This window comes from Eretmochelys imbricata, chromosome 2 (assembly GCF_965152235.1).
Source record: "Eretmochelys imbricata isolate rEreImb1 chromosome 2, rEreImb1.hap1, whole genome shotgun sequence".
Taxonomy (NCBI): Eukaryota; Metazoa; Chordata; order Testudines; family Cheloniidae; genus Eretmochelys; species Eretmochelys imbricata.
In genome coordinates, this window is record NC_135573.1 from 200,934,806 (window position 1) to 200,962,761 (window position 27,956).

Below are 27,956 nucleotides of genomic sequence, written 5' to 3' on the forward strand. Positions count from 1 at the left end.
TCTGTGCTCTGATAGTGTGTCTAGGGACACAAGATTAGGGAAGTGGCTGGACTCTGTTCAAGATCCAGGAGCCTGAGATGGTGGGGCGTTCAGGATTTCCAGGTTTATAGAGTTGGGTAGCAGATAGAATACCCCTGCTTGGTTCTAGGGGTGTGTCTGTGCGGATTTGTTTTTGTGCTTTTTCAGGGAGTTTCTTGAGCAGATGGTGTATGACAGCCTCATTCTTGATGGTATAATATTAGCACTTATTGGGGTTTTGGTTGTGTCGGGGCATTGCTAATGAACTACAGAGCCTTGCATCTGTACGTCTCTTGTTTGAATCCAGCTGGTTCAGTAGGGGATAAAAGTTGTTCCCATTTTATGGATGTTTGGTGGCTCAATTCCCATTTCTACATCAAAAACTCACCACTGCCTTTGCACTAATTGGCAGATTTAGCAGAAGGCCAAGAACTGCATGGGCTGTGGTTCCTGAACTACCTTTACTCTCCTTTTTGAGGAAATTTCCCAAATTTTTAAGCATGCTGGCAGGGAAGTGTTGTTGATAGCTTGCCCTGCTGCTGCCCTGTGAATAAACTGAAGGCTTTATTCACCAGTGCTGCCAAGCCAATGTCTTTCACGAACAATAAATCTGCACATTTTAAAAAAATCCTGAAGTTTATACTTGTGTATAAATTTGGAAATATGCAAATTGCTCATTACGTAATTTGCAGACATAGGATTTAAATGATCTCTGAGGGTTCTGTCTGTACTACTTCTGAATTGTGAATTAATGTATTAAATTGTATCATGAAATTACTGTCATGAAAAGCTTATATGTATGTGAATCCAAGGTGAGTTAGCAGGGTTGCGTCCAGTCTCTGCCAGGCCAGAAACAAAACAGTGATCAGCATTCAGTGAACATCTATTCAAAATAAAGCATCTTCAGACAATGGGTTCACTCTCCCTATGAGAAGGCACTTCTTCTTTCCTGAAAGGGTGGGGAACTGGGGGTGGGGAGGGTGGGAGCTGTGGAAAGTTTCCAAAAAGCAGAAGAAAGGAAGAAGGTGATGCCAGCAAGAATCTATGAATGTGCTCATAAGGGGGAACTGGAGGAGAGAGCCATTTTACACCATATGGCTGCTACAAGGCAAGTGTGTGGAGGATCCTGCCTGCCTGCCTGACAGCACACAGATGATCCCCCAAGGAAAGTGTGAGCTTATGAAGGACATTGCATTTTGGATGATTTCTTGTTTTCTTTGTGATCTGTACTCTGTATGTTTAAATACCACAGAATCAGAGGGGCTAGGTGACTGGACAGTGGGTTCCAACACTCAAAGGAGGCCTGAAGACAGAAGGTCTGTGCTCTGATAGTGTGTCTAGGGACACAAGATTAGGGAAGTGGCTGGACTCTGTTCAAGATCCAGGAGCATGAAACATCGCAGGGATCCAGAGCAGTCCCAGTGGGTGTGCAAAGAGTGCTCACTAAGATCTGTGAAAGAGCTATCCAAACTCTGGGAGTTACGGTCCTGCTATAGCAGCACAAAAGTAGATTAGAAGTAGATTACTGCATGGGAAACGTACAATAGCAAAAATTAACTAGCCTGAACAAACAAGTTGACTGTGTACTGGGGGCATTAGCTAAAAGATAGTCCACTTTTCCTCAGGCAGGACAAAACCATTAGATAAAGTGTTACATGCACTCAAATGGGGTAGCTAGGTAGAACAACAGGTTCCAAAGAGCAGCAACAGGCTTCAGGTATACAGAAAAACTCCAGTCTGCACAGAAGTTCAGAAAGATAATATCTTCAGGACAAAGATGACTCCTGAGTGAGAGTAGAAAATACAGGACTAAGGTACCAGGATAATAGTAAAGGACTAACACAGACTGCAGAGGGCGAGGTGTGTGCCCCTTCTGATCCATTTTTGTTCCCTATGTAGTGCTTCCAGTGAGCATTGTAGCTTTGCACCTGGCCAAAAATTGCTGTACAGATAATTTGCAGCCCAATAAAGAAGGACAGAGGATTATCTGTGTAAAAGGCAGGTGGAGTTCTTGCTCAGCTTTATGGATGGATGCCTATCTTCTATGACATCTGTTCTGATGAAGCTGCTGTGGTAGACACCAAGTTGCGGCAGCTCATGTGCCTGTGTTTCTGTGTGTATATTAAAATGTTAGACATTTGTCTACCACTGACAGGCCACAGTTTGGCTTCCAGGATACACTGGACCATGGAAATATTCTGGCATGAAACACTTCTAATGGCTTGGAGTGTCAATGGCCCTAAACAGTGAACATAAGAACGGTCATATGGGTTCAGACCAATGGTCCACCTAGCCCAGTATCCTGTCTTCTGACAGTGGCCAATGCCAGGTGCCCCAGAGGGAATGAACAGAACAGGCTGTCATCAAGTGAGTTATCCATCCCCTGTCGTCCTCTCCCAGTTTCTGGCAAACAGAGGCTAGGGACACTCAAAGCATGTGGTTGCATCCCTGCCCAAGAGTGCCTACTCTTTAAAATATTCCAAACATTTTCTTCGATATGCTTATGGAATAGAAATGGGGAAGAAGAGAATGGAATTAAAGCAATTAGAAAACACAAAGAGAAGTCAGTCTGCTTTCAGTCGAAAACTGGTTCATAGACATTTGCCTATACCACGGTGGATTTTGTGATGGTTTTATTAATTGCAGAGCAATGTTATCAAATAAAAGTTCTAAATGGGGGCAAAGGGCATACCAAATATGTACTGGCCTTGGAATCTATGGATCTGTGTGCCACAACCAAACAATTAGCAAAGCCCATCTCAGGCCATGTGCTTTGTGTAGGGTGAGGAGAGAGGAATTGTAGATACAGTAAAAGATTGGATGTTTTTTTTGAAAAGGTGTACTCTAGGAATTGTTTTGGGGAAGTTCTATGACCTGTTTTATACAGGAGTGGATTAGATGATCACAGTAGTCCCTTCTGGCCTTGGAATCTATGAATCTATAAAAGGGAGCTCTGCACCACAATTAAACAATTACATCACTTTTTTTCTTCTTACTGCTTTCTGTTCATTTCCTCTCCTTTTCCACCCAGAAGAAACCATTACGTATAATGATACAGGCTTTTATGCTATTAATTTATTGCCATACTAGTTAGAAAAGACCTAAGTAGCCACTAATTTAGTCCACTCCCTCTCCCTTTAAATTCAGATGATTTTGGCATTCCTGTCAGTAGTGGTAAGCATTTTAGGGTGAAATCCTGGCTCAGCTGAAGTCATGGCAAAACTTTTACTGATTTCAATGGAGCCAGGATTTCACCCCAAGGAATCAAGAATTGATATACTCAGTATCTATATTTTGCTCCCATGAGGCAGGACTGCTATCTTTATTACAACCTTAAAGTATCCACATGTCAATGGAAACAAGATGGTTGAGTGTTTGTAGATTTTGATTGATTGTGTAATGGCTTTGTAGGGAGGGATTTATAAGTGATTTAAGGACTCATGTCAAGATTTGCCAAAATTTCTTTTCTTTGTGGAAAAAGATAATAAGGTTTTAGATAAACTCAGAAAATATGTTTATGAGACGTTGGTCAAATAGTATGCAGAGGAAGGAACTAATAGAATATACGGTAGTATTTGAATAAGCAAGCTAAAGAAAGCAATGGGGCTTCTAGAGAAATTTGCTAACTTTATCGTTGGTTGATTTCACTATAGATTTCAATGGAGCTTGAACTATTCAAGCAAATAGTTTATTCTTGAAGTTCTTTTGCTGTTTTTTAACGCATTAAATTAGCTCATTACTGCTGAATATGTAGTGGAAAATAGCATCTGTTTACATTATAATAATATAAAAATTACTTACCAGTAACAGAATAAGGAGCAATTTGCAAAAGCTAATCATATTTGTGCACTTGTCTGCAAAAAATAAATTGTTAATATGTACCCAAGGGGAACACCACTTGCTGATTTAAGCTATTTAGTGGTAAAATTAAGTATAATATATTAGAAACAAAACTACTTAGGAATGAGTTAAAGTCCCAAGTACACAAAAATACAAAATGTAACTGTCCCATTCACTACGTCACCTTTAGTTAGCAATGGATGACCTCCAGAAAGTATCAGAAAGCTCAGTTGCTTATCCAAATGCTGTGGAAACTATCAAAACATCTTGAATATGCAAAAATTGGTTTGAAATCTAATAAGTACACTCTTCAGGGAGAACTCTGGTGATTTCTGCTTCCATTCACACTAGAAGTTACCATAAGAACAACCTTTCCCATCGCCATTTCTGGACAGAGTCACCAGTTGCGTTGAAAGGAGGCGGCAGGTAGAGAGAATTAAAAACCCAGCCAAACTTTTTCCAAACCCAAAAGTTCAGTTCAGGTTTTGAATGAAGGTTGACGACAGTTATTATTGTATCCAAACTGGTTTCTGCATGTCAGGAAAGGGAACCCCTGACTCCTGATCTTGCTGCAACTATTTCCAGATATGAATTTCCACAGGACTAACTTGGGGTGAGGGCTGTGAATGGAGGTTTTGTGTCAGCCTCTTTGCAGTCTTGTCCAGTCTAGCCTAGCCAAAATGCCAAGTTTTGTATGCATTGTTATACAGAGATCCACACTGAGGCTGGGTTTCACACCACACAGGCTGTGTGAAAAGATGTGTGTCCCCCAAGTCTGACAACTTCACACCACAGAGGAAATCTCCAGAAGTTGCAGTGAAGTGGTGCTTTGCTTTAGGGCCTTGTGCATTAGTGTTTGAGAGGCTTTAACTGAGTTCTTGAAGTACCAAACTTGTATATGCCTATCAGTGGATGCCACAACTGTTAAATGGTAAAATGCATACTGGAATTTTAAAAATCCCCACTTATTCACTAAAGTGTTGTAGTGTCTCATTAATTCGGACGGTATAATCTAGTCTTTGATTAGTCAGGTTGTCAAGTGTCCATGACTAAACTCTGACAAAATTGGAGAAAAATGCCACTCATACCACAGTGGTGCCACATGAAAAAGTCAGCATTTCTTTGGGTTGTAAGGCCATATCTGCAAGGTTAAATTAACCTTGCCTTGGCAACTTGCAGTGCTTTGTTAGCACTTCCCGAGCATTCTACTCCTATATCTTAGTGCAGATTGCCAAAAGACAGTTACATGAATAAGATACAGTGTCACCAACATTTGTCTGAACTTTTTCGCTGTGATGCAAACCTTGGGGGTGTGGGAAATTTGTATTTTCGTCTCTTTTACATTGAGAATAGTTGATGGAAATCAACATTGAGAATTTATAAAGGGAAGAACAGCCTGAGGATAACACTACGCAATAAATGAATGCATATTCATGAATAAATAAGAGACTGGGTTTTTTTACAGACTTCTATGAAGACAAGCTCCTTGGCCCCAAAGAGTTTGCAAGCTTGTACTTGAATGTCAATGGATGTGGGTGCCTAACTCCCCGAAGCTACTTTAAAAACCCAGACTAAGTAAAAATAAACATAAAAACACCAGGGGGAAGGGGAAATTCATAGAGTAAGACCAAAAGTGACCATTTAGTCTGGTAATTCTGAGGAGAAGTTATTGACAGAAAGGTAAGGGAGGTGTCATTTGATTAGTAAAAATCTACCGAATTATCATTTCAAAGGTGTCACCCTATGCAGTGTGGCAGAGGGGACTCGATGCCCCCTGGTTCCCAGCTCCAGGTCCTCCGATTGGTGAAAATTGTGATAACACAGTGTTGTCCGACATGGGTCGAGTTGGTTATCATTCGAAATTCCTTTCTCCCATGAACACAGTGATACCAAACATGACAAACCTAGAACAATTATGTAAATATATATTCAAGAAAATATTTAAAAATCAACTTTTTAAAATTATATTTTAGCATAGGGGTGTCAAACCTGCAGCCCTCCCAAACTAAATTGTGGCCCTTGACTGATAACATTATTATCAGTTAATGCTCAGAACATGATACCTTATTATTTTTTGTGATGTTACAGATTACCAAACATGGAAGGAGTGCTTCAAGTTGATTTGCTATCATCGGCAAAAAAAAAAAAAAAAAAAAAGAAAAAAGTGGTTCAGTGATATTGATTATCAGCTTTATTTATTATGCCAACAGAGATGTAATGAGGCACTGGTCAAGATGTGAACGTTCAGCCAGAAATTACTGCTATCCATCCATGAATAGTATGAACATAGTTACCTAACATGCATTATGTATCATAATTAATTACAATCACAAAGTAATTTATTACAAAATCTTTGGTTTTACTTTGTCTGTACTCTTTGTCGGCCCATTGATGCCTAAAAATGATCAAGACCAATCTATAGAGAATACCAATGCTGAGGACCTGGCTAAACACAACACTCAGTGGCATCTTACATGCTATAAGAAGTGCACCCGTAAACCGAATTCAACAAGGTTGGAGAGGAGGTATATTGAGCATCAGGAAAAAGTTGAAAATGCTGGGACAAGTGCCAGCTGTGGGCAAGACTTGCCTTATACTAGGTCCCATAGCATGTATTCTGAGAAAAACATCTGCTGTTTTTGTGGTAAGAGGAAAAGCCAAAGGCATCCATTAAGCGCAGTTCCAACATGTGAGACGGGTGAGAAACTGTATGAAGTAGTGAGAACGTTGCATGGAAAGTAAAGTGGGTGCATTGACCCAAAAGATGCCCGCACATATGGCAGTGAGTGTCACATTGAGTGCTACACAAGGAATGTGGTGTATCAAAAAGTGAAAGCAACAGAAACAAATACTGATCTTACTACTGCAAACTGTATGACTCAGCTGGAATTCATAACTTGCCTCGCACAGCCTCTACCAGATGGGAAGATGGTGGTGATGGCTGATGCAGGGGCTAAATACGGAGAAATATGTGCTTTGAACATGATCGAAGAGGAACAAAGGCTTAGCAGAAAGGCTCTTAAAGCACTTATTGAAGATGAACTAGTGTAGGATATAGACATAGATTTTAGCAAACCTGTCCACAGAAATGAATCACAGCACATATCCTTAAAAGCTGCAAAAGACCTGGTGCTATCAAAAGTAGAAGAAAGTGCTGATATCAACAGTAATATGAAGACTCTGTTTGCAGCTGCTACATTTTTACAGAAAAGAATTTTGTCCTGCAGTACATGGGCATTTCAGACATCCATATGTAACCCCCTCTTTCCTCCCTGGGTTACGTGGGAGCAGGGCAACACTCGACTGTGTGCTTGGGCGCCTAATGTTGTTGACATTAAAGGAGATCCTAAGTATCCCAGTAGTGATATTGGATAGGTGGGTATCCTCTATCCATCCCTGTGCTGCAGTCCCTTTACTCCTAAAGGAATTTAAAATTGGCCGTGCCTCCACCTGGCTGGCCCCCATACAAACTCAATGGCGTGCCTTGGGAACCTCCAAGAATAAACCCACTCTAATAATAATAATCTGTGGCATGAGTCTAACTCAAAAATACCAGTTATAAATCATATACATCCAATATATTTAAATTAGAGTTAAACACACCTTTACTTAACAATTTAAAGAAACAGGGTATAACAGACTAAAGATTAAATGTCACTAGTAATTTAAATCCACAGGGAGCAGTTGAATAAAATCAATTGACAAATATAGGATACAGTGATAAATAAAATGTATCTAACTGGCATTTACACTGCCACCACTTACCCCACCCTGCAGTGAACATGCCTCAGGATTTCAGAGTCCTAGACACTCGCTTGCGTGGGCACGCTTGAAGATCTGCAGCTGGAGACAGGACTCTGTTGGTTCTGTGTATCAGTCCTGCCAAGGCAACAAGCTGCACACCCTCTCTGACAACTGGAGCTGGCCCCACCAAATGTAAGCAGCCGTGGGTCCTGTTTCAATGGGAAGATTGCTCTACCTTTCCACAGACTCAGTCTCTCTGCTGTGCCCCTTTCCTTGCAAGTACTTTCCCAAACGAGAGTGGGTGTTACTCTCAGTCCTTCACTGCAGGCCCACCTCAGTCAGCTCTAGGCACAGCAACAGTCCCTACTCTGACTGCAGTGAAGCCACCAACAGCCTCTGAGGCTCCCTGCCCCATCAAAGCCCCTACAGGCTCCCAGCAGCAGCTTTCGGCTTCCTAGCAGAACCTCCTGGTATGGACAGAGCTCCACAGCAGCCATCTCACTCCTCTCGCAAAATGGAGCCCATTGCCTCTCTCCGTGCACTGCCTGGAAAAGGAAGTCTCTCACTCTTTCCTCAAGGCATCATGGGAGTTGTAATCTCTAAGGCTAGATTTCAGCGCACAGGATCTTTCCAACTGGAACACCCCCAGTAAAGTTCAGAGGCCCCTCTAGTAAAGGGGGCCTACACAGAGCTGACGTGAAACCTGAAAAAATAATACTGAGTGACCTCTGCTACTACTTCAAGTGGTGCATCAGTGGGTTGCAGTAGCTTCAGCAGCAGCTAGTATGCCATTAAGCAAATGGAGCACAAGGCTGCCATTTTGTTACAAAGCCTCATGTATGAGTACTTGAACGAAAGGCAAGTTTCCCATGCAGACACAATAACTATGTAATCTATTACCACAAGTAGCTGTTGGTTTAACAATGCATTCCAAGACCCATAGCAAACTCCTTGTGTAGCTTTTTTGCTTGTTGCTGCACATTGAGCACGTTTTCAGAGAACTATCCATAATGACTCCAAGATCTCTTTCCTGAGTGGTAACAGCTGATTTAGACCCCAACATTTTGTGTGTATCATTGGAATTATGTTTTCCAATGTGCATTACTTTTGCACTATCGATATTGAATTTCATCTGCCATTTTGTTGCTCAGTCACCTGTTTTTTGTGGGATTCCTTTTGTGACTCTTCACAGTCAGCTTTGGACACAACTATCGTGAGTAATTCTGTATCATACACAGATTTTGCCACTGCACTGTTCACCCTTCTTTTCCAGATCATTTATGAATATGCTGAACAGCTCTGGTCCCAGCGTAGGTCCTTGGGGGACCCTGCTCTTTACCTCTCTCCATTGTGTTAAAAGGTTACCAGTTCACTTGGTTCAGATGAAGACCTAGAACATGAAAACAGAGCAATGGAAACTGTCAGAGGGCGGAGGGGTTGGTGGACATAACACAGTATCCAAATATTCTTTCCTGGTTTTTCCTGACAAACCCAGAACTCCATCAAATTACAAATGAAACATCCCAGTATGGGTGGGATGACTTCTCTAGAAGTAACCAAGCACCATCTTGACTCATTAAGTGCTGTTAAATACCAAGAAGGCATAGGTGCCAACTCCATGGGTGCTTCGGGGCTAGAGGACCCACAGGAAAAAAATCATGGGTGTTCAGCACTCCCCAGCAGCCCCACTGATCAGCTCCTCCCCCTCTTCCCCAGCGTCTCCTGCATGCCAGCAGACCCAGTTGATCAGCACCTCGCCCTCCCTCCCAGCACCTCCTGCCTGCTGCGATCAGCTGTTTAGCAGTGTTCAGGAGGCACTGGGAGGGAGGCGGCAAAATGGGGGCCAGAAGAGGTGGTGTGGGGCTTTGGGGGAAGGGATGGAGTGGGGGCGGATCCTGGGGCAGAGTGGGGGTTGAGCATCCCCGGGGAAAGTGGAAAGTTGGCATCTCTGCAAGAAGGGGAAATTTTAAAGCTGCAGGATGCATCTTCCAGGATGGACTGAGCAGTGGTTTGAGCATTGGCCTGCTAAACCCAGGGTTGTGAGTTCAATCCCTGAGGGGGCCATTTGGGATCTGGGGCAAAAATTGGGGATTGGTCCTGCTTTGAACAGGGTGTTGGACTAGATGACCTCCTGAGGTCCATTCCAATCCTGGTATTCTATGATTCTATGACTGATCTCACCAGTTATGTGTGAAATATCATGTACCCCAAATCAATTCTTCAGCTAATCGAATGCTCATATGCAAAGATCAAAAGCTCACCACCCTGCAAATGTTTAGCCAACAGTCTGCCCTGTATGGAGATTCCAAAAGCAGTATGGGATGAGGATCAGTGTGATGTATTTAGGAGTGATGCCCGAGACAGAGACAACACTGATAATGACTTTGATGAATAAATGTTTTCAGCCCTGCATGTCAAGGCTAACTTCCCTAGGACTAGCAAAGATCAACATCTCTTTTGACACATAAGCAATGCATCCCTGTGTTAAAAGTATCATTTTAAAAAGTTGATTTATAAATATTTTTCTCAAATACATATGTACCTAACTGTTCTGTCATATTTGGTACCATTGTGTTTGTGGGAGAAAGGGCTTTTGAATGATACCAAATTCAACCCATTTTCAATGAAATTGTGTTATCAACATTTTCACCAACCGGACGAACTGGAGCTTGGATGCAAGGGCAGCCATCCCCCCGCCATGCCACAGAGGGTGACGCCATTGAAATTATGATTCTGTAGAGTTTTACAAATCCGTGACTTTGCTATCACTAACTCACCCATAGAATAAGATTTTATTACATTATGCTTCCAGACTAGTTAGCTCATTTAGTCTGATCTCTGTGTCAGACAGGCCATAGAATTGCATGCACTTAATCCTGTATAGATAATAAAATTGAATTTGACAAAAGGAGATAAGAAACAGCAAAAACAATGTGACTGAGTTCAGCAAATTTAGTACATCTCTTACGTCCTGATCCTTCCAACATGTAAGCACATGAGCAGGCCCATTGATTTCAGCGGGACTATGCTTTTGTTTAAAGATAAGCCTATGCCCTGTAGTTTCATGATGCTTGTTTGGATTTATGTATTTAACATTTTTGAACAAATTAAAGATTTTGAGATTCTAGTGTAATACCACTAGGCAGAGGGGAAAAAGTTAATGTAGTGTAGGAAATGTAATGTAACTGTATTGTTAAGAGTAATGCCATAGAATATTATTAAAGTCTGCATTCTGCATTAGGAACTGCAAGCATTGTCTCCCTATGCAGAGTCCAACTGATAGCCAAGAGAACAAGGTGTGCTGTATTGATGAATATTTTTGTCTCCTCTGTACTGATAATAGTATACAAGTTTGTATTTGATTGCAAATACATTTTTCTCTGGCTGCACAGATTTCAGACCTTCTAAAAGGTAGGACTTTAAATAAGAGCTTTATCTGACTACACCTATGTATTACTGTAAAATGAAAATAAATTGTGTAGATAATTTTGTGTTCTATGTGATGGACACCTGTGTGTGATATTTGTATAAATGGTGGTTACTCTCAAAGGCCCTGATCTTGCAATGTATTAAGTACTTACAGCTCCTTGGGTTCATAAGTGGCACCCCATTGACTTCAGTGGGGGGTCTGCATACGTGCAGGGGTCTATCCATGTGCAGTTTATTTCAAGACTGGGACATAAGCAATTTCCATGTTGTTGAGGACTCTTCTTGTGCCCGCACTGCTTATTTCTTCTCTGTATTTTGACTGCTTTCCTCAAGATGTCTGTATCTTTTTTGACAACATTTAGATAGGCATTAAGGAAGAAATAGTTACAGAAAACCATTTCCTTATTGCAATAATAGTGCATATCATTTAGGTATTTATTTTCATAAATATATACAATTAAAATTATTACTAGAATTAATTATTACTAGCAATATTATTTATTTTCACATAACATGTTTTCACAATTAGAAATGACATTTATTCAATGATGTTCAAAAAAAATCTCCTAATTACACCTCTGAATCTGTCCCATGGAGAAATGCTGTAGACAACACAGTTTGCTACCAATAGGTGTTGTCACAGCAATAAAACCAAAAAATGAAAACCAAAAACAATAGCATGTGTATCTTCCAAATGTAATGCTGGCTGTGATTTACATCAAAATTCTTTGAAGTACAAAGCAAAGAGGAGCACATCTAGAGCCCAGTGACTCTTGGGAGGCATTATGAGATATAAGACTTCATGCTTTAGGGCATAGGCCATTCTGAACAACTGGGGGCTAGGAGGAAACTTTCTATGGGCAGGTTATTCCATACCCTACTTCAAGGTATCTGGAAGCTTCCTGTGAAGCAACTGCTAGTGGCCACTTCTGAAGACAGGCTATTGGAACAGAAGGTTTGACCTGGTATGGCAATTCTTTTGTTCCTAGAAACTGTGCAGCCATTGTGTGGAGGCTGCTACAGCCCCAAAGACTTGGTTTCCCTTTGGCCTCTGGGAAGGATGGAAAGATTCATACAGAATCAGACTCTTCAGGCCTGTGCCTAGCCCTCTCATGTCTTGCTCTCTCCCTCTTTGTGTGCTCCTGTGGAGAAAGTTCACATAGAACAGACCTCTGAAACACCTCGTGTCCTTCAGGTCAACGAGGAAGGAGGCTGGATTTAACCCAGTGGAACGTTTGATCCTACAGATGGACTAGACACAGAGATCACTATTCAATGAGATAGCATTCACAAATCTTGTCGGTGGCATTTATAGTCATAGAGTCATAGAATATCAGGGTTGAAAGGGACCTCAGGAGGTCATCTAGTCCAACCCCCAACTCAAAGTAGGACCTATCCCCAACTAAATCATCCCAGCCAGGGCTTTGTCAAGCCTGACCTTAAAAACTTCTAAGGAAGGAGATTCCACCACCTCCCTAGGTAACGCATTCCAGTGTTTCACCACCCTCCTAGTGAAAACGTTTTTCTTAATATCCAACCTAAACCTCCCCCACTGCAACTTGAGACCATTACTCCTTGTTCTGTCATCAGTTACCACTGAGAACAGTCTAGATCCATCCTCTATGAAACCCCCTTTCAGGTAGTTGAAAGCAGCTATCAAATCCCCCCTCATTCTTCTCTTCTGCAGACTAAACATCCCCAGTTCCCTCAGCCTCTCCTCATAACTTTTGTGTTCCAGACCCCTAATCATTTTTGTTGCCCTCCGCTGGACTCTTTCCAATTTTTCCACATCCTTCTTGTAGTGTGGGGCCCAAAACTGGACACAGTACTCCAGATGAGGCCTCACCAATGTCGAATAGAGGGGAACGATCACGTCCCTCAATCTGCTGGCAGTGCCCCTACTTATACATCCCAAAATGCAATTGGCCTTCTTGGCAACAAGGGCACACTGTTGACTCATATCCAGCTTCTCGTCCACTGTAACCCCTAGGTCCTTTTCTGCAGAACTGCTCCCGAGCCATTCGGTCCCTAGTCTGTAGCGGTGCATGGGATTCTTCCGTCCTAAGTGCAGGACTCTGCACTTGTCCTTGTTGAACATCATCAGATTTCTTTTGGCCCAATCCTCTAATTTGTCTAGGGCCCTCTGCATACTATCCCTACCCTCCAGCGTATCTACCTCTCCTCCCAGTTTAGTGTCATCTGCAAACTTGCTGAGGGTGCAATCCACACCATCCTCCAGATCATTTATGAAGATATTGAACAAAACCGGCCCCAGGACCAACCCTTGGGGCACTCCACTTGATACCGGCTGCCAACTAGACATGGAGCCATTGATCACTACCCGTTGAGCCCAACAATCTAGCTAACTTTCTATCCACCTTATAGTCCATTCATCCAGCCCATACTTCTTTAACCTACTGGCAAGAATACTGTGGGAGACCGTGTCAAAAGTTTTGCTAAAGTCAAGGAACAACACGTCCACCGCTTTCCCCTCATCCACAGAGCCAGTTATCTAGTCATAGAAGGCAATTAGATTAGTCAGGCATGACTTGCCCTTGGTGAATCCATGCTGACTGTTCCTGATCACTTTCTTCTCGTCTAAGTGCTTCAGAATTGATTCCTTGAGGACCTGCTCCATGATTTTTTCAGGGACTGAGTTGAGGCTGACTGGCCTGTAGTTCCCCGGATCCTCCTTCTTCCCTTTTTTAAAGATGGGCACTACATTAGCCTTTTTCCAGTCGTCCGGGACCTCCCCCGATCGCCATGAGTTTTCAAAGATAATGGCCAATGGCTCTGCAATCACATACACCAAGTCCTTTAGCATTCTCTGATGCAGCACATCTGGCCCCATGGACTTGTGCTCGTCCAGCTTTTCTAAATAGTCCCGAACCACTTCTTTTTTCACAGAGGGCTGGTCACCTCCTCCCCATGCTGTGCTGCCCAGTGCAGCAGTCTGGGAGCTGACCTTGTTTGTGAGGACAGAGGCAAAAAAAGCATTCAGTACATTAGCTTTTTCCACATCCTCTGTCACTAGGTTGCCTCCCTCATTCAGTAAGGGGCCCACACATTCCTTGACTTTCTTCTTGTTGCTAACATACCTGAAGAAACCCTTCTTGTTACTCTTAACGTCTCTTGCTAGCTGCAACTTTAGGTGTGGTTTGGCCTTCCTGATTTCACTCCTGCATCCCCGAGCATATTTTTATACTCCTCCCTGGTCATTTGTCCAATCTTCCACTTCTTGTAAGCTTCATTTTTAGTTTAAGATCAGCAGGGATTTCACTGTCAAGCCAAGTTGATTGCCTGCCATATTTTCTATTCTTTCTACACATCGGGATGGTTTGTCTCTGTAACCTCAATAAGGATTCTTTAAAATACAGCCAGCTCTCCTGGACTCCTTTCCCCCTCATGTTGTTCTTCCAGGGGATCCTGACCATCTGTTCCCTGAGGTTGTCAAAGTCTGCTTTTCTGAAGTCCATGGTCCGTATTCTGCTGCTCTCCTTTCTTCCCTGTGTCAGGATCCTGAACTTGACCATCTCATGGTTGACCATCCACTTTAGCTTCCCCTTCTAATTCTTCCCTGTTTGTGAGCAGCAGGTCAAGAAGGGCTCTGCCACTAGTTGGTTCCTCCAGCACTTGCACCAGGAAATTGTCCCCTACACTTTCCAAAAACTTCCTGGATTGTCTGTGCACCTCTGTATTGCTCTCCCAGCAGATATCCGGGTGATTGAAGTCTTCCATAAGAACTAGTTTCAGAGTAACAGCCGTGTTAGTCTGTATTCGCAAAAAGAAAAGGAGTACTTGTGGCACCTTAGAGACTAACCAATTTATTTGAGCATGAGCTTTCGTGAGCTACAGCTCGCACGAAAGCTCATGCTCAAATAAATTGGTTAGTCTCTAAGGTGCCACAAGTACTCCTTTTCTTCATAAGAACTAGGGCCTGCGATCTAGTAACTTCCGGAAGAAAGCCTCGTCCACCTCATCCCCATGGTCCGGTGGTCTATAGCAGACTCCCACCATGACATCACCCTTGTTGCTCACGCTTCTAAACTTAATCCAGAGACACTCAGGTTTTTCTGCAGTTTCATACCGGAGCTCTGAGCAGTCATACTGTTCCCTTACATACAATGAAACTCCCACACCTTTTCTGCCCTTTTGAATTTCTACACACTAAGGGTATGTCTGTAGTGCAATATAAACCCCATGACTGGCAAGTCTCAGAGCCCTGGTCTTCTACAGCTTGGGCTGTAGGGCTAAAAATAGCACTGTAAATGTTCGGGCTCAGATGGAGACTGGGGTGTGAGATTTGCCTCATAGGTCTTTTATTATGGTGTAGACACAATCTAAGGGTATGTCTACACTACGAAATTAGGTCGAATTTATAGAAGTCGTTTTTTTAGAAATCGTTTTTATATATTCGAGTGTGTGTGTCCCCACAGAAAATGCTCTAAGTGTATTAAGTGCATTAACTCGGCGGAGCGCTTCCACAGTACCGAGGCAAGTGTCCACTTCCGGAGTGCTGCACTGTGGGTATCTATCCCACAGTTCCCGCAGTCTCCGGAAATGAGATTCAAAAGTTTACAGTTCTTTTCCTGTCTACCTGGCCAGTGCATCTGAGTTGAGAGTGCTGTCCAGAGTGGTCACAAGGGAGCACTCTGGGATAGCTCCAGGAGGCCAATAGCATCAAATTGTGTCCACAGTACCCCAAATTCGACCCGGCAAGGCCGATTTAAGCGCTAATCCACTTGTCAGGGGTGGTGTAAGGAAATTGATTTTAAGAGCCCTTTAAGTCAAAAAAAAGGGCTTCATCGTGTGGACGGGTGCAGGTTTTCATCGATTTAACGCTGCTAAATTTGACCTAAAGTCCTAGTGTAGACCAGGGCTAAGTAGAGCTGAACAACCCCCCACCCCCACAGTTTGAATATGCATTTTCCAGGGGATCCCCACCCCCCATTAAGTTAGTGAAGACTTCATTATAAACTCAATCAGAATTCTTCAATCAGCTCTCTAATGGGCAGAAAAAAACCAGAAAACTTTAATAGAAAACTTTTAGTATTTCCCCCCCAATCAAATTAAAATTTAGGGGAAGAAAAGTAGTTGAAATGTTTAAACTTGGAAAATGTCTTCAACTCTAATACTCCATAATATAAAAATAAAATATCTGTGTCTTTCCTGTTCATGTGTGCATATCCCTAAAGCACAGTGGAGGAAATATCTTCAGTTATTATACTCTACCTCTGGAGAGGAATTAACTTGCCTTTAATTCCAAATGACTTCAAATACAAAATAAAGCACAATTTAAAATACACACTTTTTGGCCTTTCCTGTCTTTTATGTTAAGTTTCTCATGCTATTTTTAGATCCCACTCACCACTTTTTCGTCTGATGCCCTAACTGAATCAGGAATCTAAGATCCGGAGTTCAGCGAGACCATTGTTTTAAATTAAACAGACAAAATAAGTGGTTTCCCTAAAAACAGAAACCAGGTGAAAACACTCAAAATAGCTACACTCAACTCACACACTCAAGTTTCCTTTAGTTTCAGTTCACAAGAGGAATCCAGGGAAAATCAAATGTCTAGTACACAGTTAATGTGAAGTTTTCAAGTGATCTGAGAGGCTCAGGGGAGGTAAGTCCTTTACATTGTTTGCTGCAACTGCAGTTGTGAACTGCTAAGGCAAAGATCTCCACTGACACTCAAAAAGGCACAAGCTTTATTTCAGTGACTGTGATTCTGTTTGCGACTGAGATCAGGAATTATACTCTGATCTTTTCAGTACTATCTAGAAAATTGCTCTTTATCCTAGAGCAATTGCTATTGTGGATATATCTTAAGATCAGCAACACTTATCATATGTTTAAATAAACATGATATGGAAACAAACAGTCTAAAAGCTGAGTTACTTTGAGGTTATTAAGCAAACCACCAACTTGTTTTGTGTCACAACAATGTGAAAGTTTCTGTTTTTCTTCTGTTTTGTAGTTTAATTGTATGTCAGCTGCCCCCAACTGAAATCTACCAAGGCTGTCAGTAGTAGTACATCATTCAACTGATATTTATTAACATAATGAACAAAACATGTGTGGGTGTCTTTACAATTACAGAAGAGAACGTTGTTATATACATTCTCTTCTGTATACATATATACAGAACAACGTTCTCTTCTGTGTGTGTGTGTGTGTGTGTGTGTGTGTATAGATATATAAAATGGCATATATCCTGTTGCTCAAGTTCTCAGTATCGAATATGCCTATTATTTCAAAGCAATATACATATTTTACCTAACTGTAGGAATTAAATGTGGCTTAGCAGCAAAGAGTCCTGTGACACCTTATAGACTAACAGACGGATTGGGGCATAAGCTTTCGTGGGTGAATACCCACTTCGTCGGATGCATGTGGTGGAAATTTCCAGAGGCAGGTATAAATATGCAAGCAAGAATCAGGCTAGGGATAACGAGGTTAGTTCAATTAGGGAGGATGAGGCCCTCTTCTAGCAGTTGAGGTGTGAACACCAAGGGAGGAGAAACTGCTTTTGTAGTTGGCTAGTCATTTCTTTGTTTAATCCTGAGCTGATGGTGTCAAATTGCAAATGAACTGAAGCTCAGCAGTTTCTCTTTGAAGTCTGGTCCTGAAGTTTTTTTTGCTGCAGGATGGCTACCTTTAAATCTGCTACTGTGTGTCCAAGGAGGTTGAAGTGTTCTCCTACAGGTTTTTGTATACTGCCATTTCTAATATCAGATTTGTGTCCATTTATCCTTTTACTTAGGGACTGTCCAGTTTGGCCAAAGTACATAGCAGAGGGGCATTGCTGGCACATGATGGCATATATTACATTGGTGGACATGCAGGTGAATGAACCAGTGATGGTGTGGCCGATCTGGTTAGGTCCTGTGATGGTGTATTTGGTGTAGATATGTGGGCAGAGTTCGCATTGAGGTTTGTTGCATGAATTGGTTCCTGAGTTAGAGTTACTATTGTGCGGTGTGTAGTTGCTGGTGAGAATATGTTTCAGGTTGGTGGGTTGTCTGTGGGCGAGGACTGACCTGCCTCCCAAGGTCTAGGGATCGTTGTCCAGGATGGGTTATAGATCACTGATGATGCGTTGGAGAGGTTTTAGCTGAGGACTGTAAGTAATGGCCAGTGGAGTTCTGTTGGTTTCTTTCTTGGGCTTCTCTTGCAGCAGGAGGTTTCTGGGTACACGTTTGGCTCTGTTGATCTGTTTCCTTGTTTCCTCATGTGGGTATCATAGTTTTGAGAATGCTTGGTGAAGATCTTGTAGGTGTTGTTCTCTGTCTGAGGGGTTGAAGCAAATGCGGTTGTACCTCAGCACTTGGCTGTAGACAATGGATCATGTGGTGTGTCCGGGATGGAAGCTGGAGGCATGAAGGTAGGCATAGTGGTCAGTGGGTTTTTGGTATAGGGTGATGTTAACGTGACCGTCACTTATTTGCACCGTGGTGTCTAGGAAGTGGACCTCCCGTGTAGATTGGTCCAGGCTGAAGTTGATGGTGGGGTGGAAGCTATTGAAATCGTGCTGAAATTCTTCCAAGGTTTCCTTCCCATGGGTCCAGATGATGAAGACGTCATCAATGTAGAGTAGGTAGAGAAGGGGCGTGAATGGATGAGAGCTGAGGAAATTTTGTCCCAGGTCAGCCATAAAAATGTTGGCATATTGTGGGGCCATGCAGGTGCCCATAGCGGTGCCACTGGTCTGGCGGTATAGATTGTCACCAAATTTGAAATAATTTTGCATGAGGATAAAGTCACAGAGCTCAGCAGCCAGTTGTGCTGTGGGATCATCAGGGATACTGTTCCTGACAGCTTGTATTCCATCTGTGTGTGGGATGTTTGTGTAGAGATCCTCTACATCCATGGTGGCTAGGATGGTGTTTTCTGGAAGATCACCAATGCACTGTAGTTTTCTCAGGAAATCAATGGTTTCACGGAGACAGCTGGGAGTGCTGTTGGCGTAAGGTCTGAGTAGAGAGTCCACATATCCAGACAGTCTTTCAGTGAGATGGGGCGTCCAGGATTTCCGGGTTTGTGGATCTTGGGTAGAAGATAGAATAACCCCGGTCGGGGTTCTAAGGGTATGTTGATTTGTTCCTGTGTTAGTGTAGGGAGTGTCCTGAGTAGATGGTGCAGTTTCTTAGTGTATTCCTCAGTGGGATCTGAGGAAAGTGGCCTGTAGAATTTGGTATTGGAGAGTTGTCTGGCAGCCTCCTTTTGGTAGTCAGACCTGTTCATGAAGCCAACAGCACCTCCTTTATCAACCTCTTTGATTATAATGTCAGGGTTGTTTCTGAGGCTGTGGATGGCATTGCATTCTGCACGACTTAGGTTATGAGGCAAGCAATATGGTTTTTCCACATGTTGTTTTTCCAAATGTGGCTTAATTTATCATACGAGTTGCACAAATGAAATACTCTCCTTGAGAAGCCATCTACCCTACTCAGAGACTACTGGCTTGGTTCATTTGAGTGGAAACGTCAAGTGAATTTCATTTGCTCTTAAAGCTTTCACTCTAACAAAGATTTAATGTGGACAGTAAAATAGACAATGCTTGTCTGTCTGCCAATTAGTCAATGTATTACTGGTTAAATTATATACTTTTATGTACTAATGTTAATCTCCATCTAATATGCTGGTTGGGGGAGAGTAATACCCTTCCCCACCCAAACAGAAAAAAACACATTTTGCTAATACCCTAAGTGTTATGATTAATGATATCATGTTACAGGTTTACACAAATGTAGTTTTTGCTATCTTGAATATCAGTACATGAAGTCCTCCCTGGGACTTGGGATGCTTACAAACATGCTTAAACTTGACCTATCTTTACACATCAATAAGGAGAATAATAGATGGTGAACTGTGACATGCCAAGGTCCTATACATATAATTACAGGGGGAAAAAAAGAACTGGGTTAAAAGGAAGTTATGGAGGAGGCAAAGCCAAGCATTAAAAAGTTAGAAACTGCCAGGTAAGGTTGCCAGTGCAACTGGAACTATAGTCTCTTGTGCACATGCATTCTGAGATAGTCGAAAGCAAACTGCTATGTGAAAAACAGATGGGCAATGGTGATATTTGACCTTTTGTAATTTGGCCAAATCAGATGTATTTTCAAGGAGACAGCAAAAAGCAATCTTCTCATCTTTGTTGCCAAATGTCAAGGTTCGGCTGCAAACCACTGAGGCAGTAGCGTTGTTTATAAAAGGTTGCACCATGGTGACCAGTCTGATCTAGTGCTCAAAGGGGCAGAGTTCCATAGTTGGGACCAATGGAGCTGCATAGTGAGCGGAGGAGTTCATACAAATGACTTCTCTGGCCTTAGAACTGTTTTTTCTCCCAAGTGCTTGAGTCAGAGTTCCTTCAGGAAGAATGGAAGGGGAGGAAGAGGGAGATTTGTTACTCCAAAGAAAGAGACACAAATTTACCTTGGAATGACTTGCTGTGGGCATTTCTTCTCTTCTCCCACCATTTGCCAGGGCAATGGGGAAGATTTATTCTCTCTGGCTGAAAGTTCAGTTTTGGTGCTTGGTCTGCTGTCACAGTCTGCCTCTCTTCTGACTCAGCCCTCCAACCAGGCCACATGTATAAGTCCACCTCTTTAGAGGTATATAAGCAGTCCAGCAACTGGGTTTCTCTATGGGTTGGTTGAGGGGCTCCAGGCTTTCCCTAGGTTGAGGTCTCGCAATCTTGACCCTTCTGTCCTTAGGGCCTTCTCTCATCTAGATTCCCAATATCAGGGAAAGACATGTGTGTGAGTAGGGGAGCCCAGGCCCACCCCGGCCACCAAGTTTCAATCCAGGGCCGGGTGGTAAGGCGTGCAACCATAAGTGCTATACTGCTGCCTCCCTGGATCACTTTCTACCTCTCCCTTTCCCAGCAAATAAAATAAAGACATTAAATAACTGAATTCAGAGGTAAAGTCTCTGACCTTCTGAGTGCCATGAATCTCTTCTCCATTGGTTTGATAAAGTTGCTACAGCAAGGCCTCAGGAGCACAGACAGTAAGTAGGTCAGTTCACCTCCACCATTTGTTCTCTTATTGAGCTGGTCTTCTCCTCTTTTAAGCTCCTCCAGCCCTTGAATGCTTTACAGTTATGGTGGTGTTGCCTAGACCCAAAGTAACTCTTTAACCCCTTCCTTTCTGGTGCAGGGTTTTTATATCCCATGAAAGCCCCACATACTGTTCATTAGGGAAAATACACTCCAATGCAAGAAGGTCCATGCAAGAGATTATTTATCCATCATCTTTTTCTCTTAGCTATGGTTGCATTAGGAGCCCTATCTGACCTTTATTAAGTCAATGGCTAAGCTAGTTTGGATTTTGATGGGAGCAGGATCCCGCAGTAGTAAGGTATTTGGTTCTGCAGTCACATGCTTAGTTGGGCATGTGCAAAGCCCTCCTTGACTTCAATGTCTATTGCCTATCTGCATATCAGATCCCATTGCATGATGGGGAGCCTGTAGGAGGCTTAGGGCCTTGTGTGGCTTTTCTGCTCTGGGGCTGATTTCAGCCATTCCCCAGTTATCAGTGGAGGTATGCAACGTTTAAAGAATTTTTTCATATCTGTTTTTTCCCCTTCACCTTGACTTCACTGAGCACTAAGGTCCCTGCACCCGCACAGAGCTCTTGGCAGTAATGAGGGCTAAAGAGCCAAATCATCTGTTATAAACCATTTTTTAAAAAAAACAAACTCTCATCTAAATATAGGTTTCAGAGTAGCAGCCGTATTAGTCTGTATCTGCAAACAGAAAAGGAGGACTTGTGGCACCTTAGTCTCTAAGGTGTCTAAGGTGCCACAAGTCCTCCTTTTCTTTCATCTAAATATGATTCAACTTTTTCCACAGGGGGTGTCTGATTTTGATCAGAGTTCCTTGTGCATGTTCAGAAATACGGCTTTCCTACATTTAGAGTGCAGTTGACTCCAATGGGGCAGATTAAGGCAATCTGCAGCCCTCAGCACACCACAACACGAGTCCCCTACCACCCCACCTTGCAAGCCCCCCTCTTTGTGTCACAGACTGGTGAGTGTGTTGCTGGTTCCCCTCTGTCCAGTATGTGGATATTAGTTTGTTACAGCCCCAGCTAGAGAGCTTTACATCAAGCTCCAACAATTTGTGCTTTTTAGCTTTGAAGGGTCCCAGTTCAAGTCCGGGTGTGTTTGCTAAGATGTCTGCCATCACACTTGTAACCTGAGAGTAACTGGGGCCGCTGGCCCTCTTCCTTTCTAAAAAGGCAGGGAAAGGGTTCTGTTCTCCCCACCAGGAGGGGCAAAAGCAACCTTCTTTTCTTTCTCCAAAACCTAGAAATACAGGGGTGGCAGCAAAGTGAGGACCCAGTATCTACCCCAGCAACTGGTGTGTAACTGCTTGGTTGATAGGCCAGGACTTCTGCACTCTTCTCCTGGCACAGAGAGAGCCCTCTGTTAGGATGGTATCCCTGAAGTCCCCTAAAGCAGTGCATCATGGAATCATCACCTCAGAGGGACGAACAGGGCTTCAGTTTTCACCTATCACAGAGGTATTGTTTTAGGCTTTCTGCAGACTCAGGCAGACAACTCTTCTTATTGTTTATTGTATGTATTATCAGAGCACCCAAGGGCTCACTACGAATGGGTCCCATTGTGCTAGGCACTATACAAACAGAGTCCTTGCCCCCTAAAGACCTTTCATTCTCAATAGAGAAGACCGATACAGGGTAGGGGAAAAGGCTAGAATTTACAAACAGAGCAATCAGTGTGATGGTAGCAAATGGCATGTTAGTTTCATGATTTTTTTAAAATCTTTCTGTTTTGGGTTGGGTTTTGTTAAAAGGGGTTTAGCTAGAAGGAAAAACAAAGGAAGGTGTAGCTGGGAAGGGGGATAAGGCAGAGAACAAGAGGGAGGAAAGCATCAAAGGGAAGTGTGGTGATGCTGAGTGAAAAGACAGTGAGCAGCAAGGGAGTTCTTTTATTTCCTTATTTTTAATTAAAGCTAAGAATTTGATATAATCATGACCCCAGGAGTAGAGCCATAGGCCTGGGTGCTATAGTGCCTATGTATAACTTAATCTGGGGCTGCTCACAGGGCATAAAGTTAACCACACTCCAAGGTCTTTGTTGGATCAAAGCCTAAAGAACTTAACTGAGATGATATATGATTTACTCACGTACACAGCTTCTCAAGTTCACAGGGTTCTCTTGAAGACTGCAATGTAGACATGAGGAATGTAATTCTAGGAAAATACTGATGTCTGGATTGTTTAAAATATTTCATCTGTTTCCCTTTGCTCACTCAGTGCCATTTGCTTGGTAATGTGATGCTCTTATGGTAATTGTAATGCAATGCAATAACGATATAACCAAATATTTAATTGTTCGTATAGAAATGTGAAAAGTCATTTTATATGAGTTAATGCTGAAGTTTTATTAATTCATGTTTAAATTCTACAAATTCGACGTAAGCAGGTCTGGCACTGTACTATTAATGATTAGAATAAAAATACATAAATAAAATGAGGGCAACTTATCTGTTTTGCAAAAGAGGGTTTTTAAATTGATCTACACTACTGAGATTACTAGGAGCTCTTTATAAATAACTAGTGAAAAATTAGTTGGCATTTTATGGCTTTTCTGGCCTTGAAGTGGAGACAAATTCTCCTAGACTTGATCCTGCCCACACTTAGGTATGCACAGGATCAGAGCCTTCGAAGTTTAATTTAAGGATCCATGGATATCTAGCGTTGGGTATAACCTAAAAATCTCCCATTTGTAGCGTTTCAGCTTGCTGCTGTACAAAGCATACTCTCTTACAGCGAAGTTTAAGTTTGCATTAGTAATATTTGATATGCATCACTGGTTTGGTTTCACATCATGTGACAGTGGCCCAGCTTTACAATGCCAAGAGTGGTGGTATTTATCAAATTATGAAGTCATGAGAAAAGAAGGAAATATTAAACTATATTTACATAGTTTATAGAGGCTGTACTGATGGTGAGAAACAGGCTTTAATTTTAAGTAAAAGGTCATTGTTTTTTGGCGGGGAAAGCGGGGGAGGAAATCACAAAATATACTGTAGTAAAGGAGGAGCTTCTTCCCATACTATTACCCTGAATCAATTTAATCTGATAGAACTACTGGTTTAGGTACAATTAGAACAATATAATTCCCCAAGTACAATGGGCCTCCCCAATAACTGGCAATTAAAACAGGCAATAGTCCTTTTAAAATACACTGTTGGTGCAAGCCTACTTCCACTGAAGTCAATGTCAGAATTTCCACTGAGTTCAACATGTCCAGGATTTCACCAAGTGCATCTCTTAACAACTTGTACTTCTCTAGCCAGGTTACAAAGAGAGATTTTTTAAAAAAATCTCTTTTCCAGTTCACTTTTGTTTTCTGCCACTGTTATCTTAGAGTGTCACAGCAGGATTCACCTACCCCATAGAATGGTGTAGTCGATTATTCATTCTTCTCTCATAGTTCTGCATCGAGGATTCCACAGAAAATCTGATTTATGCCTTCCCCTCCTCCCCTCTTTTTTTTTTTTAACAATTCTGCATGACATTCTGGAATAATTGTATCTTACAATCTGTCTGATTTTTTGACTTAAGCTTTAAGTAGTAATGGCATTCTAGTAATGACACTTATTTAGTTCTCTAAGAAATAATTCAGTCAGATGCTTCTATCACATTTTCTATTCTCACACTGGATAGAATATTTATGAATCATTTTCTATTTTTTCCCCCGCTGGCTTCCTCCTGATGAGGAAGACAATAACAGATTTTATAGGGTTCCAGTTCAGAGTTTAAGCTCATTTGGGGCTGGTTAAATGCTTATGGAGCAAACTAACCCATCCCACATAGAACTACCATTAACCTGCCAGCTATGATTATCTTGAAAGAACCTGAGATGCCTTTGTATTCCCACAAAGAATGGAAATTTACATTCTGAAATAAAAAAAAAAGCATAAAAATCTTCTGTAAGTAGAGTATGGTAAACTGGCAGCCCTCTCTGGGAAGTGAGTAATGGACAGTACTCAAGAGCAGCCATTTTTTACTTGTAAATTGAAACAATGTGTTTCTACTTGTAGCAATTCTGTTTCTATATTTCAGAACTCTGTAAAGGTCACAGATTCCCATGAAGGGCCTCATTGTGCATCACTTGTACACTCAAAACTCTCCTTGAAGGCAAGTTTGTGGAGCTGTACCAAGGAATGTAGAAGTCAAGGGGAAGATGGGTGCACAAGAAATACAAATTTGGTTCTCTGAAGAAGCTTAAGAGAGTGTATCAAATTAATACCATATTAATAATCAAATGTGTATGGCCCAATTCTGATAAATTTACTCACATTTGAGAAGTAAGGTACTAGTCAATGTAAATAAGTATATCAGTGTCAGGGCCTGATTGATCAAAATAAAATACAATTAATTTAAAAAAAATTTTTGACTAGATAATCATACTTAGCTATAAACCATAGACATAGACGTGATGCAGTAGTGGTATAAGGATGTACAAACAGTATTGTGCCATTTTAATGCAGTCATCCTAACCTGACATTGGTTCTTCAGATTAACAGTAATTAACATCACTTAACTGTTCATATTTGGCTTACAGTATGTCTCAATGTTATGTGTTGGGAACTGTAAAAGATGCATGATTGTGCTATTTCTGTTCAAGTTGTTTCTAATTAATAACTTCACTGTCCAGTGTTCTTTCAATAAGGGTACCTTCTGTAGCACTTTAATAATTTAAGGGATAGAGAAATCAATGTTTCAATCAAACCGAATGATGCATGTAAAAATAGAGGTAACAGTTTTTTGCTGGAGTAGATGAAATCTCTCTCTCTCCTACACTTCCTCCACACCCCAGATCTCAGGCATCCAGGTAGGAATCACGAGCTTTCATCAGGGCTGAGAACTATAAATAAACCTCAATATAATATAAATATTAGCTTAGCATTTCCTGGCATCACCCCAGAAAATTTGCCATAAGATAATGTTCAAATAAAACTCTAAGAGATCCTAGATAACGCAGCAACCTCCCACCTCTGCCGTATTGGTTTACATTGAATGACTAAGTCCTGGTATGGCTTTGATCCTTTCAGTTCCATTTGTCATGAATTCCCGCTGTTTTCACTACAAGTTGCAATTCTACAATAGAACATACTTCGCTCTTGACTCGAAAATAACTAAAGTTTGAGGTCTTTCCTGAAGAATTAGTGGTCTTGTTCATTAGCAAAAAGCGAGTTGCTACCAATTAGAGTTGAAATTCAGTAGCAGAAAGCTTGAGGCATGTAACATCCCATTCATTTATGAACTGCAGGGTTGGTTCCTGTTTTGCAGAAGAGCTGCAAATAACCAGGGAAACTATTCAGGGAGAACATCCACACAGCTGTACCATGTTTTTAATAAGATACATTTTATACTTAAATACCCCCCAAAATCTGTAGCATAAATGAAGAGAACAGTTATCACAATGAACCCTTAAAATAATAGGGAGTCAAAGTTCTTTAGAGTAGTGTGAAAATCTCTGTAGTACACATACAAATTTGGCTGTGATCTACTACATCAAGTAGCCAAAACACACCTGGCAACATGCTAGGCTTAGTCAGAGGGTCATACACTGAAAAGTTCCTCTCACCTTGAATTTCACAGGCTACCTTTGTAGCAGGTTGACTGAAATGACCTATTTTTTTTAAAATCCAGACATTTGCATGTCTGAGTTGTATTCAATTAGTTCTTAGGTGATGGGGTGCTCTGGACAGTGAGTCCTTGCTTTCCATTTGAAAAGTTCCTGCTTTCAAAGTTAGATGTAAACCATCTCCTATAGAAACCTGTGGCAAAGTTTGTAATAGAAAGTGTATAAACCTAGACCTATCAAAAGAAAAACATGTCTTCCTCCCTGCTCCCTGAGACTTGAAATCTTTATGTGATAGAGAAAAGCTCTTGATAGCAAAACTGTTAAAGAGGAAACATTTTACATGTGGTAGAGTAAAGCTCTATTAAACTGATCTGAAAGTAATATAGTATTACATAATATTTATCATATTGGGGTTGTTTGAATATGATTTTCATTGTTTCCTAAGCATCATTCTACACAGAATTTGGTCATTGCTTATGTATTGTGAATGGTACCCATTATTGAAAGGTAGTCTGTATTTGTACTAATACAGAGAATGCCAGTTTAGAAATGAGCCTGATTGCATGGTTCATTTTGTTCTCCTTTGTAGAGCCAGGCTGCGGCCCACTACAAAGGCACTAAACATGCCAAGAAGCTCAAAGCACTGGAAGCCATGAAAAATAAGCAGAAATCTGTTACTACCAAGGACAGCGCAAAGACTTCCATCACTACCAATACCATCAATGCCAGCTCTGACAAAACAGGTTAAGCGATAATCTTTGTTGTTTTTTTTTTAATTTTTCTTGTTTAACTCCATGTCTGTTTGGTTATGTGCTTGCCACATTGATTCATGCTTGATCCATCTTTCTGTGCAATATTGATTTTGTTCTTCTTTTCAACACACTTGTGAGAGTAAAATAGTCATGTAACTGACTTCTCTTTTGTGAAAAGAGGCTTGGCATTCTTTTAGGTTAGAATGCATACATATGACTCAAGTAATATTTATGGCAAATGAACTATTAAATACGAACTGCTCTAAATCTTGTCGTTTGTATGCAGTGTCTCTCTACACAATTACCTATGGCACATTTGTTTTAACTACAAACAATGCAGCAAATTACACTAATTGTGTCTAGGAGCCTCTGATAAAAGCATTGTTGGTAAAAGAGATACTGTCATAAATTTCAAGCATTGCATTATTATTTAAAGTGCATGATTTTGAGCTGGGTAATAGCTGTATAACCTCCACTCCACATAAACAGGTAAGTGTTATTGATGCCCATTATTATGCTAAACTGAGTCTTCATACTGAAATA

General features: G+C 41.6%; 1 protein-coding gene across 1 annotated transcript in view; it reads left to right on the plus strand.

The window, feature by feature from the left end:
- The window catches only part of ZNF385D (zinc finger protein 385D), a 609,506-nt gene that overhangs the window by 495,297 nt on the left and 86,253 nt on the right, over positions 1–27,956 (plus strand). The window contains exon 6 of the mRNA XM_077809311.1: positions 27,251–27,404. Coding sequence (XP_077665437.1) covers positions 27,251–27,404 — 154 coding nt within the window. The remainder of the gene's footprint in view (positions 1–27,250; positions 27,405–27,956) is intronic.